At 39.3% G+C, this 20,610-nt stretch overlaps 1 protein-coding gene across 3 annotated transcripts in view; it reads left to right on the forward strand.

The window, feature by feature from the left end:
• Nucleotides 1-20,123, forward strand: part of MARK1 (microtubule affinity regulating kinase 1) — a 143,185-nt gene extending 123,062 nt beyond the window's left edge. For 2 of the 3 annotated variants that reach the window (XM_061185322.1, XM_061185324.1), the window contains 7 exons: nucleotides 2,323-2,476; nucleotides 2,783-2,976; nucleotides 6,866-6,966; nucleotides 8,247-8,411; nucleotides 9,403-9,654; nucleotides 15,657-15,701; nucleotides 19,560-20,123. In XM_061185322.1, the coding sequence (XP_061041305.1) occupies nucleotides 2,323-2,476; nucleotides 2,783-2,976; nucleotides 6,866-6,966; nucleotides 8,247-8,411; nucleotides 9,403-9,654; nucleotides 15,657-15,701; nucleotides 19,560-19,914 (1,266 nt within the window). In that variant the 3' untranslated portion in view covers nucleotides 19,915-20,123. The remainder of the gene's footprint in view (nucleotides 1-2,322; nucleotides 2,477-2,782; nucleotides 2,977-6,865; nucleotides 6,967-8,246; nucleotides 8,412-9,402; nucleotides 9,655-15,656; nucleotides 15,702-19,559) is intronic. The other variant, XM_061185323.1, reaches the window with a different exon arrangement.
• The last annotated feature ends 487 nt before the right edge of the window (nucleotides 20,124-20,610 follow it).

The raw sequence follows: 20,610 nt of genomic DNA on the forward strand, positions 1-20,610 counted from the left end.
GGCTCGGGCAGCCCAAGTGCAACAGCCCTGCCAGAGGTAACACGGTTATTTTGGGTGGGCAGAAAAGACAGCAACTGAAACAAAAGGAGGTGACAGCATTGAAAACAAAATGTATAGGTGGGAACCCAGGAAAAGGTTGTTAGGTGATATATTTTGCCTTGTAGAGTGTCAAGTGTTTTGATAGGTTCAATTGGAAATTCTCAAGTCCAGTCGAGGTCTATAATAGGGAGAGAGAGTAAGGAAGTCACTCTCTGCCAATTGTGATTGAACCTTTGATGATCCTTTGGGACAGCAAATATAAAGGTATAAATCGAGAGTCAAGAACAGCCCAGAGCTTTGACAGTTGGTTGAAAATTAGACATCTGTGGGAGGCATTTTGTAGACTAGGATGAAATTATTTATAATTAGATAGTAACTATTAGTGAATCAGTACATTCAGCTGACATTTATTGAGCCTACTCTGTACCAGAAACTATGCTAAGTACTGGAATAGAAAGATTAGAAGGTCTCTGCTCTCAAGGAGCCCTCAGTCTAGAGGGGAGAGAATCAGTCCACAGTGTGGTACAGTGTGGAACGTGCTCTGATTAGGGGGATGTACAGGATACTCAGGGACATAAGGGGACAGGCACCCACAACAGGCCAAGACACGTAAGAGGTTGAATTAATAGTATTTGATAACCTGTTGGAAATGAAGGATAAGAGACTCTCAGATTTCTAGCATAGGTGACTGGTTTTGTAAGATGTATTTGCCAAGATAGGAAAAGAGTGAACCTTAGGGGGAAGATGGGAGGTTTGTTCAGTTCCGGGTGGTTGAATTTGATATTCCTGTTGGTTGGAGCTGTTCAGTAGACATTTGGATATAAAGATCTGGATCTGAAGGGAATGAGTTGAATAGCATTAATAAATTTGGGATTCATCATCAGAGGGCCACACAGTAATGTGCCAGGAACTGTTTTAAGGACTTTACGTGTATTAATTCATCTAATCCTCTCAATGACCCTACCAGGTAGGTACTACTATAGCGGAGGAGAGAGATCTTCAGTAGAGATGCTAATAGCTAGGAAAGTGGTGTCAAAGAAGCCAAGCCAAGAGAATTTTAAGAAGTGGGGAATAGTACAAATAGTTATCTCTAAAGTCTGAACTGTTTCTACCTAGATTTTAGATTTCACTCCTGAGATCTTTAATTTTTCTATTAATTTAAGTATAAAGGAAACACTAATTTTATAAGCATACAACCCAGCCCGTGCATGAATTAAAATGAAGTTTGAATTGCGTTGAATATAAACAACCGAAGCTACTATAAGTAGTAAGAGCCTGAACTTTGGAGCCAGGGTCACTGGGTTTGAATTCCCACCCCTCCCCCACCCCAGCACAGCCACTAACTAACTGTGTGACTTAGGCAATTTACTTAATTTCTCTGGGCCTCAGTTTCCTGATCTATAAAATGAGGGTGACAATAGTACCTATCTCTTAGGGTCACTGAGAGGGTTTAAAGGAATTAATACTTCTCAAGTCCTCAGAACAGCTCCTGGCACACTACTATGTGCTCTGTGGTAGCTGTTATCTATTAAAATTTTCATCATCAGTATTTCTCTGCTCTTTATCATTAGCAACTTTACATATGAATTTAGATTTCCCATTAGAATTGCCAGTGATTAAGTCAGAAGTTTGTTGGCAACAAAATACTTCTTTGTTACAGAGAGAGGGAAAGTGTATCAATCCCCAGTACACCATGCTTAGCTCTAAGTAGATGCAATTTCTTGATCAGAGCCAATAAACCAAATTTTGTTCTGTAAATGTGGTGGAGAAAGCAAAACAAAACAAAAAATGTGTGTTTGTTTGTGTGTGTGTATGAAGTTAAAATTTTAGATTTCATCCTGAGTTTGAATCTCAACTATACCTGAATTTGAATCCCAAAGATGTCTCTTGAATCTCTTAACCTCAGTTTTTCCATCTAAAAAGTGCAGGTTAATAGATCATAGGTTTGTTGTAATGATTAAACAAAGTAACATATATAAAAAGTTCAGCATGGCGGCTAGTATATAATAACCATTCAATAATTGGTAGCTATTATTTGGACCCAGAAGGACCCAAAGCCATTTGTACAAGATAACAGAAGATGACATGTACTTGTGGAACGATGTTCTATCCAGTTCTCTCCCTTCCTGTTTGCCAACTTGCAGTTCTGTATCCAAACTTTTTAATTTTCTTAGTTCTGATTACTCCTTGTACGACTTGGAATAAATTAGAAAAATCAAGCATGCATATTGTTTCTATGAACTTTTTTTAATTTTAAAATGCTGGTGGTCTTTCTTCTTATAGTTTGAAGGTGGTGAATCATTATCCAGTGGAAACTTGTGTCAGAGGTCACGGCCCAACAGTGACTTAAACAACAGCACTCTGCAGTCCCCTGCTCACCTGAAGGTCCAGCGGAGCATCTCAGCAAATCAGAAGCAGCGACGCTTTAGTGATCACGGTGGGGAAAAGTCAAATACGTGGAAAGACAGACTGAGTCTGCCCAAACTTGCATTTTTTGTTAAGCATTATACAGTTCACATGTTTATGTTCTTGTATCATTCCCAGTTATCACAGGTTTATATTATTGAATGATAAATATAATCCTGTTTTCAGGGGCTGACCTAATTTTTGTAATCAAACAGTTTAATCTTCGTTCAGAGTGTAAAGTATGCAAATAAAGATATTTTTAGTACAGAGTTTTTGTTCGTTAGAAGAAAATATGTCAGTTGCTTTTCAGCTAATTATGCTTTTTAAAAAATTACAGCTGGTCCGTCCATTCCCCCTGCCGTATCATATACCAAAAGGCCTCAGGCTAACAGCGTGGAAAGTGAACAGAAAGAGGAGTGGGACAAAGATGTGGCTCGTAAACTTGGCAGCACAACAGTTGGTTCAAAAAGTGAGATGACTACAAGCCCTCTTGTAGGGCCAGAAAGGAAAAAGTCTTCAACTATTCCAAGTGTGAGTAAATATTCTGGCATATTGCAATATGCTGTAGTTATTTGTTGTCAGAATTTTTTTGTTTAAAGATTTTAAAAAAATTTTATCTTTTCTTTTCAAATTTAAAAATATTGAAGTGAATCATACATTTAAAGAACGTGCAAAGGGGGCCAAGCTTCTAATAAATGCAATTTAAGAACAAAAAATGTGAATTCTTAAAATAACATTTAACCTTACCACAAAACAGTACATTAAACTTTCCAGCCTCAGTTTTCATGTTTGTAATATTTACTTGATAGTATATTATATTGGTGCATTTAATTTTATGTTTACAAATAAACTGTTCAATGAAGGCAGACTACAATAATAATTACTTTATAGAGTTAGCTCCCATTATCCACTTAAAACAGCAAACTATAGAAATGATATAATGGGTGCTGGAAGATAGATGGAGACGTCCCCCCTATAAGACAGCAGCAAAGAATAAAGAGAAAATATAAAAGAAAACTAAGATATACAAAGGATAGAAGTAGAATTAGTGGCATTTAGGAAATAGGAGTATAGAAAGGAAAAGGGGCAAAATGAAAGGGAGGAAATATTTGAAGACGAAATAATAATTTAAAAAGATGGAAAACTTCATACTAAAAGGTCTCAAAAAGGCAAACAGAAGCAAGAAGGAAAACCTACTCCTGGGCTCATTAAAGTGGAATATATGGATACCAAAAGCAAAGAGGAAAAACTTCAAAGGTCCCAGAATGAGACAGCAGATGACCTTAAAAGGAACAAGATGCAGACTGACATCTGATTTCTCAACAGTAAGATGGATGCAGGAAGATAAATGGATAAAAAATATATATTTTTTTAAAATATCAAAAGCACATTGAACACAGAATTTTATACCCAACCAAACTGTCATTTAAACATAAAGGTACAATAAGCATATTCTTATGAATAAAGTACCTCAACTCTTGTGATACAGTGACCCATTTGAAAACACTGTATTGTTTGAGGAAGTACTCTTATAGTAAAAGAAAGGTATCTAGAGTTTTGCTGTAAAATATATGGGAATTGAAAGCAATCAACTAACTTACTAAAGTGTATATGTGGTAACATACACAAAAAAGAAAAAAAATAATGAAAATTCAGAACCAAAATTCTGGATAATATCCAGGAAGTGAGGATAGGGATAGAAATTAAAGGAAAAAGCATATGCCTTGGAAGGGAAGATAGGGGTAAGTGTAAATAATCAGTACAGTTGGCCCTCACTGTCCATCCTTGTTTGGTTGAACCTGAAGACACGGGACCTGTGGATACGGAGGGCCAACTATACTCAGCCACTTTATATGAGGGACTTGAGCCTCCATAGATCTTGGAATCCGCAGGGGGTCCTGGAGCCAATCCCCAGCGGATACTGAGGGACGACTGTAGTGATAAGCAAAAATAAATTCAGGAACTTAAGGGCAAGAAATATAAGGACAAAAATAAAATGTATAACTTTTAAACCAACAGAAGAAAAGGAATTGATTAGCTTATGGAAACTAGGAAAGGAGAGAGAAAACAAAACACTTTAAATAGAAACATGAAATAAGGTACCAGAAAGCCCAGCATAGCCTTAATTGTAAATGGGTTAAACTCTCCAATACCCACATTGTCTTACACAGTTAATGGAAACCATATTTTTAAAAAAATATGTGATTTGATCATCACCTTCTGGTCTATGAAATAGATGTATATAACCACTTTAAGGATGAATGGATATAGCCACTTACATTCCAGCTGGTCTGTTTGGAAATGATTTAACTATAATAGATTTAATACATTTTTTATAAGTAGTTTTTTAGACAAGTCATCATTTCCTCTTATCTAAACATCAACTAGAGGACAGTTTCCAGAGTGTCATCACCCCATATAACAGAAAGAAAGAATTCCATCCCCTATTTCCTGCTACTCTGCTAGATTACCTGTCATTCAACTCAACTTGGTCTTATTTTCCCATGAATATTCTCAGCTGTTTCCACCCCTGTCTTTATGCAGTGCTCTTGCTTAAAGTTCCCCCTTCACATTATGAAAATCCCATTTCTATAGATCATTTCAAGTCCTGCCTCCTGGATGGAGCCTCCTAGGACTGAACACTCCAAAGTGATCTTGTTGGCCTTTCTGATTGCTGGACCACGTTATTTAGCTCGTAGCTATATGCTGCCTTGCATTGTTCACTGTTGTTTCCCCATATTTATGTTCTCCTGTTACATACTGACACACTAGCTTCCTCAGAATCATTAGTGATCATGCACATAGTGGGTATTCAAAGCATATTTATTAATTTAAAAAAGGCATAAAAACTAAGGCATTGGTTTAAATTTAAACTAACTATGCCACACTTATCTTTCTTTTTAAAAAACATAAGCTAAAAGATTCTGGTAGAGAAATTCTTCTCTTAGCCACTTAGTATTAGTGTCACTGCCATCAAAGGGACAAGGCCAGGGAGGCAGCTTGTGAGGATCACAAACCTGGAAGGCACAGTTTTGAAGGAAAAACGGTTCACCCATCACACTTTGAGAAGGAAAGTAGTGTTACTGAAGACAGCCAGAAACGTTTTAGAGGTCTCTAAAGGATGTATGGTAGCATGGTCTGACAAGGAGTTTGTTCAAAATTAGGTTACTCATGTGACAGTTCAGCCAAAACAGTGAAATTATCAAAAGTGAATATTCTTATATTGCTACATTTGGTGCCCATGGGATAATTTTACAGACTTCTAGTAATCTCTTGGCGGTTTTACACTTTTCCAGGATTTTTCCCTATTTTCTGTTATTTATTTCTAGGATTTTTCCTCTAAATTTTTTTTTTAATAAATTTATTCATTCATTCATTCATTTATTTTTGGCTGTGTTGGGTCTTCGTTGCTACACATGGGCTTTCTCCAGTTGCGGCGAGTGAGGGCTACTCTTCGTTGTGGTGTGCGGGCTTCTCATTGCGGTGGCTTCTCTAGTTGCGGAGCACAGGCTCTAGGCACGTGGGCTTCAGTAGTTGTGGCACACAGGCTCAGTAGTTGCGGCTTGCGGGCTCTAGAGCGCAGGCTCAGTAGTTGTGGCGCACGGGCTTAGTTGCTCCGCGGCATGTGGGATCTTCCCAGACCAGGGCTCGAACCTGTGTCCCCTGCATTGGCAGGTGGATTCTTAACCACTGCACCACCAGGGAAGTCCTCTCCTCTAAATTTTTAATCTCCAGTTATCAATAATTTCCTCTAAATTTTAAATTTCCAGTTAAACCTCCTCAGTAGTCTATAAGAGCAAAGTAGGAAATAATTAAATGTTCAAATATTAGGGATTTATTAGTTAAAAAAAAAACACTGTATATCTGTGTAGCTGAAAAGAGGAAGTATTCCCAGGGTGGCACTGCACACAGTGTTGGTGTCCTCAGCTGGGCCTGCCTGTGACCCTGGAGCTTTGGTCTCTTAACATCACCAGTGGCTGTGGGGTTTTCCCAAGCAGGTGCAGAAGGTTCACCCACAGGCTTCCAGGTGGCCTTCCATCTTCAGGGCCCCAGGTTTCCTGTTTGTGATGATAGTGTGGGGTGTCTCTCGTGCATAGTCCCCTCAAGCTGCCTGTGCCACTCCCCTGGCCTTCTCCCTATCACCAGCTTACAAAGGCATGAATAAAACCCAGCTTTTTCCAAACAACTGTTCACCACTGCTGTAGGAGAGTAAGCTAAGAAAACTGTGCGATGCTTGCTATGCTTTGCCTTTTGTTCCTACAAGGGAGAGGGGTGGGAGATAGAACTTGTTAATATAAGATTCTGATAAATTAAAATTCTACCACAGATATTTTTCAGTTATTTGCAGCTTAAATTCACTTCTCTGATTTTCCACAAATACAGTTAGAATATTTTATTGTGTTTTTTTTCCTTCTTAAAGAACAATGTGTATCCTGGAGGTAGCATGGCAAGAAGGAATACATACGTCTGTGAAAGAACCACAGATCGATACACAGCATTGCAGAATGGAAAAGACAGCAGGTAACTGTCACAGTGACAGGCAGGGCTACCTTTGTCATTGCTTTGCATTAGTGCTCTGGGTAAAACTCCTGTAGCTGAATGGGTCAAGAGGAAAGGAAACACAAAACAGCTAGTTAGATTGCAACCAACCATTCTTACTAAGGCACCTCCTCATCTGTACCAGAATGGAGCAATGGAAAAATATTTAGAGAAAACAGGAGATAAATGTCTTAACCTGTGATTTTTCTGAATAAAATATGATAGTAAATAATTCCCTATAGCAAAACCTATCATGGCGTCCTAATCTGATCTTCATTATTTGAACCTTACTCTTTTATACCCTTGCTGCTTCCTTCTTACCTTCTTCCTTCCCACCCACCCCCCATCAAGTCATCATTATATCCAAATAGTGAAGGCTTTGTTTGCCTTCCTCTAAAGAGATGTGGCCATCTCAACTGATCATTGAGAACCATACACTTCTCAAAGTGTTTTATTTTAAATAATAATAAATCATATTTTATTATTTAAAAAATCTAAGTTCTTTTCATCGTGAGTTAAGGACTGCTCATCCATATGTTACAAAAGGACAGGGGGAGTCTATTCTAATAAAATTCCATTTAGTTCCATCCCTCGTCATTTCAGCAGACTTGACAGACCATTCTTACACTTGTTTCCTCTCAGCTAATAGGCATGTAAAGTACATGTTATTATAAGGCATAGAAAGGTAAATGAATCTTCCTTGGACCTAAGATCCTTTAGGCTAGAAAGGCTGTTGGGAATTGATTTCTAACTTACTCTTTTTCCTGTACTAAATCCTAATCTGCAGCTCCTTTAGTCTATAACAGTTTAGCCTATTGATTAAAGATATGAACTAAAAGTGTTTTGATGATGTTTCCAGAGATAGGATTTTTGCTACAATTATGAATTCTTACTGAATAGCGGACAATAAACCACAGCAACACATCACACCCAACTGTGATTGCTGGAAAGTGAAAACTGTCTCTAATCATAATCATTTTATCCATAAAAATAATGTCGTACTTTTCAGATTCACATATATGGGACAAGAGTGTGTGAGATCTTCTCCGTGGAAGGTGGTGGTAAATTCACCCTGTACACTTTCGACAAGAATATTGTTGTTAGTCAGTAATAATAGCACTAATGTTGATTTCTAAGTGTTTCAGTCATGAAAGGTATTAGTCAATTTAGACTTCTAAAAATCTAGTTCTTAAATTTTAGTAAACTGCAGTTTTTCTTCTTTTTTACATTCCACGGTCTTCTCAACTGTCTTATGTTGAAAGCCTCACAGAGATGTCCGCGAGCAGCATATCTTCTGCAGGTTCTGCCGTGGCTTCCGCTGTCCCCTCAGCACGACCCCGCCACCAGAAGTCCATGTCCGCTTCTGGTCATCCTATTAAAGTTACACTGCCGACCATTAAAGACAGCTCTGAAGCTTACAGACCCGGGTAACATGCTGGTTGCATCTCATTTTGTTTGTCGTTAAGAGTTTTAAAAAATGTCGCACCATACAAAAATACAAGATAGCCATCACATTACGAGCTTTTTGAAGATTCAGTATCTGTGGCAGAGGTAAAGTTGAATTGTAACATAAACTTACTACATCCCCTAGCAGTTATCAGAAATGTTGCTTACAATTTAAATCACTTTCTGGAGGAATTTTCTTCAAGGATTTTGTTTTAAATCCCTCCATAAAGTAGAGGGTTGTTGCCAAATTTATCACTCAGTTAAATTGAGTTTTTATGGTTTAAAAACAAACAAACAAAACCCCACGAGACTGGGGGTTGAGACCTGGTTAATCTTCTCGGCTCTGGCCAGTCACTTGTTCTTAAGAAGAACTTTTAGTTTTCCTGTCAGTGATGAAACAGATGATCATGACGAGCCCTTTCAGTTATAAAGTTAAATGACTATTTTTCTGGTATTTCTGTATGTTGAGATTTCTCAAATTCAGGAAAATGTTTGATAGTTAGATTTGTTAATCACATTGGTGGTGTCCTGTAGCATTTGCTATCACTGAGGCCGAAATTATAAATAGGAAATGAGCCTTCAATTCAAAGGCTTTTTGATAAACAGTAAAATCTGTCTTCTACATTGCTGAATGGTTTAAGAGAATAGTTTAAAAAAAAAAAAATTGCATGCAGTGCCCCCTTGTTTGGCATTCCTGATACTGAAGAGTGTTTATCTTTGTATCCCCGTTTCAGTAATTTCTTAATCGTTAGTAACTAAATTTTTATAAAAGGCATTTAGTTTGCATCTGAAATGTCATCCGTCTCCGGTGATAACAGTAATTACAGTCAACCCATGCATCACATCTGTAACGGGAAAGAATAGAATGGGGCCGAATAAAAGTGGCCATGGCAATTTTCTTCTGGTTTTTAGCATGAGTGAAACCTTTCTCTGTCATTATTCTGAGAGATACATCTTAATGTGTCCCAGCAGTACGACCCAGCGGGTGCCTGCTGCTTCCCCGTCTGCTCACAGTATTAGCACCACCACCCCTGACCGAACCCGCTTCCCCCGGGGCAGCTCCAGCCGCAGCACCTTCCATGGGGAGCAGCTCCGCGAGCGCCGTGGCGCTGCCTACAACGGGCCGCCCGCTTCCCCCTCGCATGAAACGGGGGCATTTGCACACGCCAGGAGGGGCACGTCAACTGGTATAATAAGCAAAATAACGTCCAAATTCGTCCGCAGGTCAGTACCAACATCTTGTGGTGTTTTCTGTCCTCTAGGAATTAACAAAGAAGATGCGTTGTTTTCTTTAGTCTCTACAGTGATTTTCCAAAATGGTTTTATGACATTTCATTAGACTTGCTCTTTTACAGAAGTTTGAAGAAAAAGATCAAGGAAGACATAAAGTCTATTCCCTTAAGGAAAAGAAAGAAAAACAAAAGAACAAAATGAGAATTTAAGAATACTGTAGAATAGAGCGGAAAGAGCAAAACTTGACATTGAAAATGTGTGTTCGAACAAAGAGTATCCCCTACTTAAAAACCTTGATTTAGAAAAAGGAATCAAATATGACTTTACTTTTATCCTTCAAATAGTATTTCTTAAGAATACTCTTCAATTGCTCACTAGTAATATATATACATAATATATATATATATCGTTTACCTTTTATTCTTCCTTATAAAAAGCCTACATATTGGAATCACAGAGATTACTTACGTAATTTAACATCATAAAATCCTAACATCAGAACACAGTAAACACAAAATGAATGCAAGTGTAGTAACCTAATCCAGTAGAATAATGAAATTGTACCCTTTTCTGAAAATTAAGCATAAGTGGGTAATACACATTGATTATACAAGTTGCTGAACACAGCTCAGGTTGACATAAGTTTGGTGTGCTATCAGGTCCTACTAAAAGCCCATGAAAGTCCCGTATGTACCAAGCCCTGTGCCAGGTGCTGAGCAGGATTCAAAGATAAAGAGACAGCATCTGTGCCCTCAAGATTCGGATAGCCCCCAAAGGATCAGACTGGACACCACCAGCCATGATATACAATGAACGTGAACAGAAAGGAAAGTGCAGGCAAGGCACTGTGTGGGTCCTGACTCGGGAGGGAAGCTCAGGCTCCATACCAGGCAGTTGTTTGAGGAAATAAGAAGTTATGGGTAAGAAAGTTTTATACTTGTGGCAAAAATAGTACTTCAGTACTTAATTTTCAATGTTTTTAGTGTTCCTAGGATTTCAGATAGTGGGTGTGGAAAAGAGAAGCAGTGCCCTTAGCCTCTCACCTTTTCTGGGAGCTGTTTATAGACTCTGTTCATGGATCAGTTTGCCCAGGATCACACAGCTGAATTTATTACTTTAAATATACCCCCATGCAACGTCTGTTTCTAACCGTATCAGTTTGAGATGTTGTACCGCTTGGGCAGTTACCATGACACATCGACAGAGAAAGACCTGAAAGCTCCCCCACGGAGTCAGTGTGACAGTAGGACAGGAGTGCTGGCTGGCCATCGTCAGGGTAGTAGTTAGGTTATCAGTAGTTGGAATTTGGCTGACAATTTAAATCCATTTTTAAAACCTGGTACTTTCTCCTGGTTAAGCCACGATTAATTTTAAGGTGAAAAAAAACAGGTTTTGAGTTTAATGCTTGATTACTAACTGTACATTAAGCATTGTGCAAAATATTCCTCTTTGCAATAAAAATTTAGATTCTAGAGGGAATGTAGTAAGGAACACCAGACAAGAAGATTGCCATGTAGGCATTCAACAAACGTGGAGACCTACTACGTGCCGGGCCCTCTACCGGCTGCTCTTGATACAGCCCCTCCATTCCTGCACGTCGCTGATGGTCTTACGACACGCCACAAGGCTGAAACCTTTTCCTTACTCGGCTTCCGCCCTCTCGGGCTCCCTATCCCTTCTCAGGCTCCTTTGCTGGTTCTTTCAGGTCTCTTTGCCCTTCCCCCTGACCTCTAAATGCCAGCCTACCCCAGGGCATGGTCTTTGGACACATTCTCTTCTCTGGTTATCCTCACTCTCTTGGTGATCTCATTCAGGCCCATGACATGAAACTCCATCATGTGTTAACCATCCCAACTTAGATGCTTAGCCCAGGCCGCTCCTCTGAAGGACAGACTCCCGTATCCAGCACTGTGCCTCTCCACCGGGCTGTGTAATAGACTCGCAAACAGAACCTGTCCACAATTCAGCTCCCACTTCTCCTCCTCACGCTGTCCCCTCCCTCCTCCTTCATCATTTTAGGTAATGGCGACACCGTCCTTCTGGGTGCGCAGACCCTGAGCCTGGATTATCCTTCACTCCTCCTTTCTTCGTACCACACGTCAGTTCCACGAGCGGTTGTGTTGGCTCTGCCTTCACAGCAGTTCCAGGATTTAGCTGCTTCCAGCACTCCTACCACTGCCTTCACAGTCTAAACCACTGTTGATCTTCCACCTGCTCTCAGGTCCCCTAGCTTCTGCCCTTGTCCTCCTGTTCTGTTCACAACAATGTAAGTCCTCGATTTAAAATCCTCAGCTTGCTTTTTATCTCACTCAGAATCCAGTTCAGAGCCTCCCAGTGGTCTCCGTAGTCTGGCCACCCGTTCCTGCTCTGACCTCATCTTCTCCCACTCTTTCCCTTGCTGGTTCCCCACCAGTCCCAGAGGACACCTGACTGTCCTTGGGCACACCAGGCACACTTGTTCAGGATTTCATACTCCGCTGATACCTGCGTGGCTGGCTTCTACACCTCCTTCAGGTCTTTGCGGGACTGTCACTTCCTCAGCGAGGCCTTCCTCAACCCCATGTTGAAAATCATCCCCTCTCCCTCCCAACACTCCCTTTTCCGGCTTTATTTTTCTCTATAGCACTTAATACGACCTGAGATAGTATGCTTGCTTTACGTAGTTGTTCATCGTCCATCTCTGCCGAGGAGATGTGCTCCGTGAGAACAGGGGTTTGCGGTTGGCTTGTTGGCTGGCTTTATTTTGTGCTGAATCTCCTGCTGAGCAGTGGCTGCTTCCTCTGACACGTACTCTGGCACTCAGTAAACATTCATCTAATGAGCGGACGAATAGTGTGGAAGACAGTTTAAAAAGTAAACAAATAAGCCTGTAATACATTCTGATAAGTGCTCTGAAGGGGGCAGGTCCTGAAAGAGAGAACAAGGTTGAGGGAATAGCAGTGTTCAGAGCCAGCCTGTGAGGGGAGCTAGCGTGGAAGTTTCTAAGGTTCCACCATGCCCTTATTACACTTTGAACAGTGTCACCTAGTAGAGGGTTTTGGTGGGGGGCGGGGGGGGCGTGGTAGGGAAAGAAGGGAGGAAGGAGGTTGTTTGCTGTTCTTTGTCAGAAATCAGATAGGGTTTTTTAATGTCTTGATTTTTAACATATTTTAATTAATTCTGGATTTGCTGAGAGAAGAGAAAAAATGCTCAATTCTTCTCCGAGGCCACTTGTCACCCTGTGAACAGCTTTGGCTTTACAAGTATGTTTGCGTTCTCAGCAGTGCATAAGGGTAGCATTTTGTGGCTCGAGATGACGCCATCTAATACCCCCCTGACAACTTAACGCAGGAAGACAAGCAAGCATGGGTTTTCATCCCGGGGTTGAACCTGCTGAGCTCTTTAGCAGCTGGCAGACGGGACGGGCAGCTGATCTTTCTGCATTTGCAGCATGTTGAGCTTTCGGGGGTTGGAGGCTTGGAGATAAGCTAGAGAACCTCTCAGTGCCTTATTATTTAACATTCTCAACTCAACTGTCAGGTTGTCGTCCTTCCCACTGGTCTCGTCTTCTTAATTCCATCCTGGGTTCAAGCCCGGCCTTTCTCTCTGTTCCCTTTGCCTTCCTCACTTCCACACTCTGCCTAAAGCCTGAAGAAATGGGGTTGCACGCTGACGCCCCCGTGGGACCCGCACCGGCACCCGGGGTGCTGGGGGGCAGGGCTGGCTCTGAGCACAATGCGGGGGCCAAGACGCCTCCAGACTCGGGGACCAGCTAAGTCCCCAACGTGCCACTGAAGGCTTTAAAAGATGAAGAAAATAGGATTTTATAGGGGAAAAAAGTAAAGGAATTTGGGTTATTAAGCTTTAAGAAAAGAAGGATAAAGAATAGTTCAGCGTTAATTGTTCATGTATTTGAAAACCATTATCACAAAGAAGAAACCAGCTAGTAGTTCTCCTTGGCCAGTAAGAAGCTGGACACCAGAATGGCCACATGAGAGAGTTGTTTTCTGGTTTTAAGAAAGAACTTTCTAATTAGGAAAGTGATTTACACTAGACTAATCTGTCAAGGGAGGATGTAGACGTACTATTTCCAAAGTCTTTTAAATAGCATTTAGAATGATTTGCTTTGGATCAGTGCTATATACCTACTGTACAAACAGGAGATTGGGTCAAACCTTATGATTTTTTAACCATAGTTCTTACATAGGGAGTAACCTGATTCGTTGAACTGATTATATATAAGATATTTGGCTTTCCTTTAAGTTTTAAACATTGGAGACCCATGCTGCATTGCATATGCTGTTACAGCCAGCGGCACGTTCTGTATCCCTAGATGCCTCCCACCATGGCTGCTTGGAGCTGACTTAACTGGACTATTTGAAACCATTGCCAAATAGCAGAAATTCTTCCAGTCAGTGTTCCTAGTGGCATCCAGGAAGGCAGGAACAGGGTATGGGAAACGATGTGACGAGTCAGTTGCTTTTTCCACAATTACAGCAAGGGAAGTAGGGTCTAAGGGGTGTTTCATTCCTGATGCTTACACTTGGGCAGCAGTCTGCTAGCAGTGATTCATAAGGCAGAGTATAAATAGGACAGAAAAGTCCAGTGAGACGTATGTCCCTTCCTGCTAAAGGAATTTTATCTTAGCAGCAGGAATCAACAGCATTATTATCTTTCTTGCCCAGCTGGTGGGCTGCCCTTCAGTATATATCAGTACATCTACATGTAACTCGAAATACACATTTCACTTTGAGCCTGCTCAAAAATGTTTCGTTTATTTCAGTGTGCTACAATAAAAATAGGTTTGTGTAGATGGCTTTGAACTTTTATTATACTTCCCAATGAAAATGCTAGTTATTAAAAATAGAAATTTAAGAAACCCCATTTGAATGTGAGAATACATCTTATTATCCTTTTTAATTCAGATAGGAAAATGGTTTTTACATAATATGTTTGTCAAGAAAGCCCTATAGTTAAAGACCCTGAGAAGCATATAAGGCATTCATATTTTTAACCATGAGTTGAAGTTTTAGAGCTTATTGTACTGCTGGATTTTCTTAATTTGGGGAATGAGGAAGGTGGCACTGATTTTATTCCTGTTGCATTTATTTTACGTAAATAATATAAATGTTTCTGGAATGGTTAAAACGTTAAGAAAATGTGGACTTAAGGGTTTAAATTGGTGATTTTTCCAGCTATTTAATAGTATTTTGCTATCACCAGCCTTCTCTTAATATATTTAAACTGGTTTATAACTTGATACTCCTACGTTAGATACTTAATTACCTTTGAAAATGACAAATAGTTAAAATTTTGGCAGACTTAAAAAATACTAATTACATTCAACAAAAGAACAATTAGTGGAGTTTTCCTGGTTTTACTTCACAGGTGGATGTCCAGGTAAGATCAATGTTTCTGTTTAAGTTTGAATTCATGTCTTTAGATTCACCTGCTTGGATAGGCTGTTTGGTTTGCTATAATATATTATCATGTGCATGAATCATTAGCATAACTTCTGAAATAAGTTACTTGCATATTTAAAAACTAGTATTTATTTTTAGAAATACTTATGTGTTGAGCTTTATTTCTAACTACAAGATTAATTTATATTTTTCTAAATTGAGCGACTACTCAAATTAAGTTTAATAACCATTATGAAGTTAAATCTTGCTGTCGATAATTATTAAATAGTTTTGACTTTAGATTGAACTAAGCTAAACCAAAAGGTAAATTATGACTTTAAAATCGTGGCTGGGAATTGGAAGATCACGTAAAAATCCTAAACCATCACCTAGCATCTCCTCTATGGCAATACCCAGTAGACGCTCAATAAATGGTAGTCAAGTGTGGTTATGATGAAAAACATAAGAAATGGTATTAGACTGACTAGTCATAGAAATCTGTCATGCTAGAAGTTTGCTCAACAAGTTTATTTTAAAATCATTTTAGATGTAGGTTTTCTTGGTATTTTTTTCACTTTTATCATTAAATCTCAACCTTCACTTTGTTTTGAGGGATCCAAGTGAAGGCGAAGCCAGTGGCAGAGCCGACACTTCAAGGTGAGGAGCCACTATTAATACTTCGCTGCTAGGTCCCTGTGTGTGAAGACGTACTTTTGAAATACTTACAGCACTTAATAAACATGAATAGAACTAATAACTAGATAGTATGTGTATTTAAAATTTTATATTGGTATGGGTTTTCCTAATGTTGCCTGGCATTTATTAAGTTTATTAACTTTAAGTTTATGTTTTCTAAACATTATTTTGAATTGTATGCTTTATAGCCTTTCTGTCCTTTAAAAAAACATGTCTTAGCAGAAGAATTAATAGATTAAAATGTACTGATCCTTTTCTCACTAAAATGATGTAAATAAAATCAGTCTTGGGACTTCCCTGGCAGTCCAGTGGTTAAGACTCTGCACTTCCACTGCAGGGAACACGGGTTCGATCCGTGGTCGGGGAGCTAAAACCCCGCATGCCTCGCGGCGCAGCAAAAAAAAAAATTAGTCTCAGTCAAATAACGCAGAACATGGAGGTTACCAAATACATAGGAAGATGTGATATTCGTAATATATTTTAGGGGACTCTTCATTGGTGGACCACATTTCAAAACTCTCACCCTGCCGTACTTTATGGGTTACTTGACATTTAATACTGGCTGTGTATTCGTTCTGGCAGTGGGTCTCAAACTTGAGCACATTCAGGATCAGGCGGAGGGCTTGAGGAAGCAGGTGGCTGAGCCCCAGCCCCAGGGTTTGTGATTGTCGGGGAGGGGCACTGATGCCGCTGGTCTGGGGACCACATTAGTGACATGTTAGTACTTGTGTTCATATTTATAAATGGGAAATTTAAGAAACGAAGGCATTCAATTATTTCGAGTGTACACCAGCATTAAGGGGTCCAGTATAAATCTCAGAACCTTAACAAGCAGTTCCTCAGTAGGACAGAGGCCCAGCTTCATTCAGGAATTATATTTGACCAGCTAAACACAAGCCTCAGTTTACTTTCTCCTTTTTAAAATTATTTGAAACATAAAACACAATGAGGTATGGAAAGACTTTAACGAGCATTCCTATGTAGTCTTTTTATTTTACAAACTGTGCTGTATATATGTTTAGTCGTAGTAGTTGAAATATTTCTTTTTTGAGTTAGGTACCTGAATCACCATAGCAGGGAGCCAAAGAGAGGCAGGACAGATCATTTTAATTTCCTTCTGCCTGTTGAATAAACATGCAGGACTCTTGTTTTCAGCTCCTCCCTCACTTAGTCACTTAGTCTTGAGCCCCCTTCTTGCATCTCATCCTGTATTTCCACTCGATTTTCCTCTGAGACATTTAATCGTGTGTAGGGTCACAAGTCGCTGCTGATGTTGCAGTTAATCTGCATGCATTTATCTTTTTAATGTGACTACATGTCTCTTTTGTTTGGTCATTGTTGAATTTTGCTCTTTGGTTTTTTGTCTGTTCGTCTGTTTTGCTTTTGAGCAAACTTATTTAATACCTACTATCTATAAGGTACTGGCTGGTCATTTAATCCTCATAACAACCAAGTGAAAAGTGTCCATTTTACAGATGAAGAAGCAGGAAGGAGCATCGGTGGGACCAAACCAGTTACAGTGAGGTTCTGTGCTTTCAGAGGGATGGTTGGGCACGATGGTGAATAGCAGACGGTGTGGGTGTTGGCTGTGTTGTACCACTTACCTCGCTGTATACCTTTAAGGAAGTTGCTTTAACTCTTTGTGCCCATGCGTCCTCATTCTGACTGCCTCCTAGGGTTGTTGTGAGGGGTAAATGAGTAAATAATACATGTTAGGCACTTAGAACAGTTCCTGGTACCTACTAAGTACTCAGTAAATGTTAGTTGTTACTATTGGTGTCAGTATTTCCAGGCACTTTCTACAGTTAACGTTACCAGTGGCGATGCCTTCGAGATACAGGTAGAAAAATATCTTGTATGTGCCTGTTGTCTTAAGGTCACCAGGTTTCCTTGATGGAATGGAAGGAAAACTGTACTTGGAATAAAACATCTGATTTCTAGTCTTCGCTTTCCAACTCATTAGCTCTATGACCTCAGGAAAGTAATTTACATTTCCTAGCCATCAGTTCTGTTTTTAAGATGAGTGTTCAATCAGGTGATGTCGTGGGTGCGTCCCCGCCCTAGCAGGCTGATGCCATGGCCCGCATTGTACATGTGGTCCCAGTGAGCGATACTGGTCGGATCTGCACACCCAGAGGCCTGTGATGCCATGGCTTAGATTCAGTGAGCAAAAAAGAGAGTAATAGAGAAGCCACTGAGATAAATACTCTCCATACTTTGGAAATTTATTTTCTGTACTTACTCCTTTCCTGCTTTTCTCAAGCTTGCATAGTTGGCAGAGCTTTGTCAGCCCAGATATCTAGGAATGAGGAGGAAAGCATATGTAAATATATACATAAAAATTGATACATATAAATGTATACGTGAATATACTTTATATGATAATAGTGATATAAAATCTATAAACAGATACAAAATATTTATATAGTAGAATATAAACTTTCAAAGTACATCATTTTTTTCTTTAAATCACATGTAAGTGAGATAGATTAACAAGTTAAAATTGTAACATCTATGCTTGGATAATTGCTCAACAAATTTAATTACAGCATCTTCTGAATCATAAGTAATCTATGAATTTTACCTTTCTTTGATTATTTGAAGTAGGTTTTCTGTTACTATATTATTTATGGGAGACCTACAATAAGGCAAATCCAATAAGGTTCATTCATTTAACAAATATGTGTTAATCATCTACTGTTTGCCTAGCACAGTTCTAAATGTCTGAGATGTATCAGTGAACAAAACAGACAAAACTCCTTACCCTCCTGGCCTTTGCAATCTAGCGGTGGAGACAGACAATAAATAATAAACATAATAAATAAATGAATTAAATACTATGTAAGAATATGATAAGTACTACAGAGGAAAAAATAGAGCAGGGTGAGGAGGTTGGCCATGCCAGTGTAGGAGCTGGGGGTGCAATAGGGTAGTTAGGGTAGACCACGTGGAGAAAGTGAGCAGAAACTTGAAAGAAGTAAGGGAGTTAGTCATGCAGCTATGTGAGGGAAAAGCATTTGTGGCAGAGGGAACAGCCTGTGTTAGAACCATAAGGCAAGAGCATACCCCGTATGTTCGGAGAATAGTATGGAGGCCAGTGGGTCTTGATGGGCATGAGCAAGGAGGAAAATGATAGATGAAGGGTTGGGGTTGGGAGTTGGAGTATAGGTCATGTGGAGCCTTGTAGACTATTTTAAGGATATCTTTAGCAAAACGTTGAAATCATTAGAACTAATGTCTACACTCCTGTGTGTGGTATGGCCTGACGTCTTTACCCCATTGCAGTACCACGTTCTTTCTCAACATCATCAGGGACAAGTAATCCCTCTGTAGCCATTACTGCTCTCCTTGTCCCCAGTCCTTCTCCTACCCAAAAAAAGTAAAAAAGAAAGGAGATTTTTCATTGTATTTCAAAAATGTGTATTTATAAGCAGCATGCTAGTGGTATCCATTTTGTATAAATGTACAGAAAATGGAGGATCTGCATTTTCCAACTTAAACAGAGAAATGTGGAGGAAAAGTACTAAATTTTTTACTTTTGGATGCAAACTTATTTCCCACAAACAAATATATTTAAGAAAATGTGCTATTTTAAATGGAAGATATTAATAAAAGTCAAAACAGATGGCGTCCTGGAGTCTGGTTTTTGTAACAGCAAGATGATACAAATCTTTGTATCTGCTTGAAGGTAGTCTGCAAACTGGGTAGTTTTATTAAGCACTGGATTATCTAAGCACTTAGATTTTATGTGTGTTTTGATTTCTTTGCTGAATGGAATTTTTGTTTTCATTTTTTTTCCCCTCTGTCCTCTTATTCCAGAAGTACAACAGGGGAACCAAAAGAAAGAGACAAGGAGGAGGGTAAAGATTCCAAGCCACGTTCTTTGCGGTTCACGTGGAGTATGAAGACCACTAGTTCAATGGACCCCAGTGACATGATGAGAGAAATCCGGAAAGTGTTAGATGCAAATAACTGTGATTATGAACAAAAAGAGAGGTTTTTGCTTTTCTGTGTCCATGGAGATGCCAGGCAGGATAGCCTCGTGCAGTGGGAGATGGAGGTCTGCAAATTGCCACGGCTGTCCCTCAATGGGGTCCGCTTCAAGCGAATATCCGGGACTTCTATTGCCTTTAAGAACATTGCATCTAAAATAGCAAATGAGCTTAAGCTGTAAAGAAACTCTAATTTACAGGATCAGGGAAGATACATCCGTATATGAGGTACAGTTTTTGAATGTACTGGCAATGCTTAATGTGATTGGCCTGTGAATCTCCCCATGTAGATTTTGCCCTTACTGCAATAAGGTTATACATAGTTATGAACTGTAAAATTAAAGTCAGTATGAACTATAATAAATATCTGTAGCTAAAAAAGTAGGTTCACATGTACAGGTAAGTATATTGTGTATTTCTGTTCATTTTCTGTTTATAGCATTGTATAATAAAACAGATGATTGCTTAAAAACCTGTATAGTTGTCTAGATTTCTGCACGTAAATGTACGTTTGATGCTTTGAGTTGAAAGTGTTCTTTCTGTTATTTACATTCTGGTGGGTTTTTTAAATTCTTACCTCCATCATGCAATTTTGAAAATTGAGAATTGTGTCCAGAATTAAAAGTGCACAGAAGTAGTCTTTACAATTATAGCATGGACTTTTAAAAATTATTTTTAAATCATATTTAAATTTAAACCAGAAGCTGATAAATAGATCAGCTTTATTATACACAGAATTACTCCTGCTTATCTTTGCTCTTATCCTTGTTATCAGACAAGGTTTAGTTGAGAAGATACAAAATGTTTACAGTGTTGGCACTTAGCGTTTTTAAAATAAAGTACATGAAAATAATAATAGCTTTGCCTTGAGCTAACTA

This window comes from Eubalaena glacialis, chromosome 3 (genome assembly GCF_028564815.1).
Source record: "Eubalaena glacialis isolate mEubGla1 chromosome 3, mEubGla1.1.hap2.+ XY, whole genome shotgun sequence".
NCBI classification, from domain to species: Eukaryota; Metazoa; Chordata; class Mammalia; order Artiodactyla; family Balaenidae; genus Eubalaena; species Eubalaena glacialis.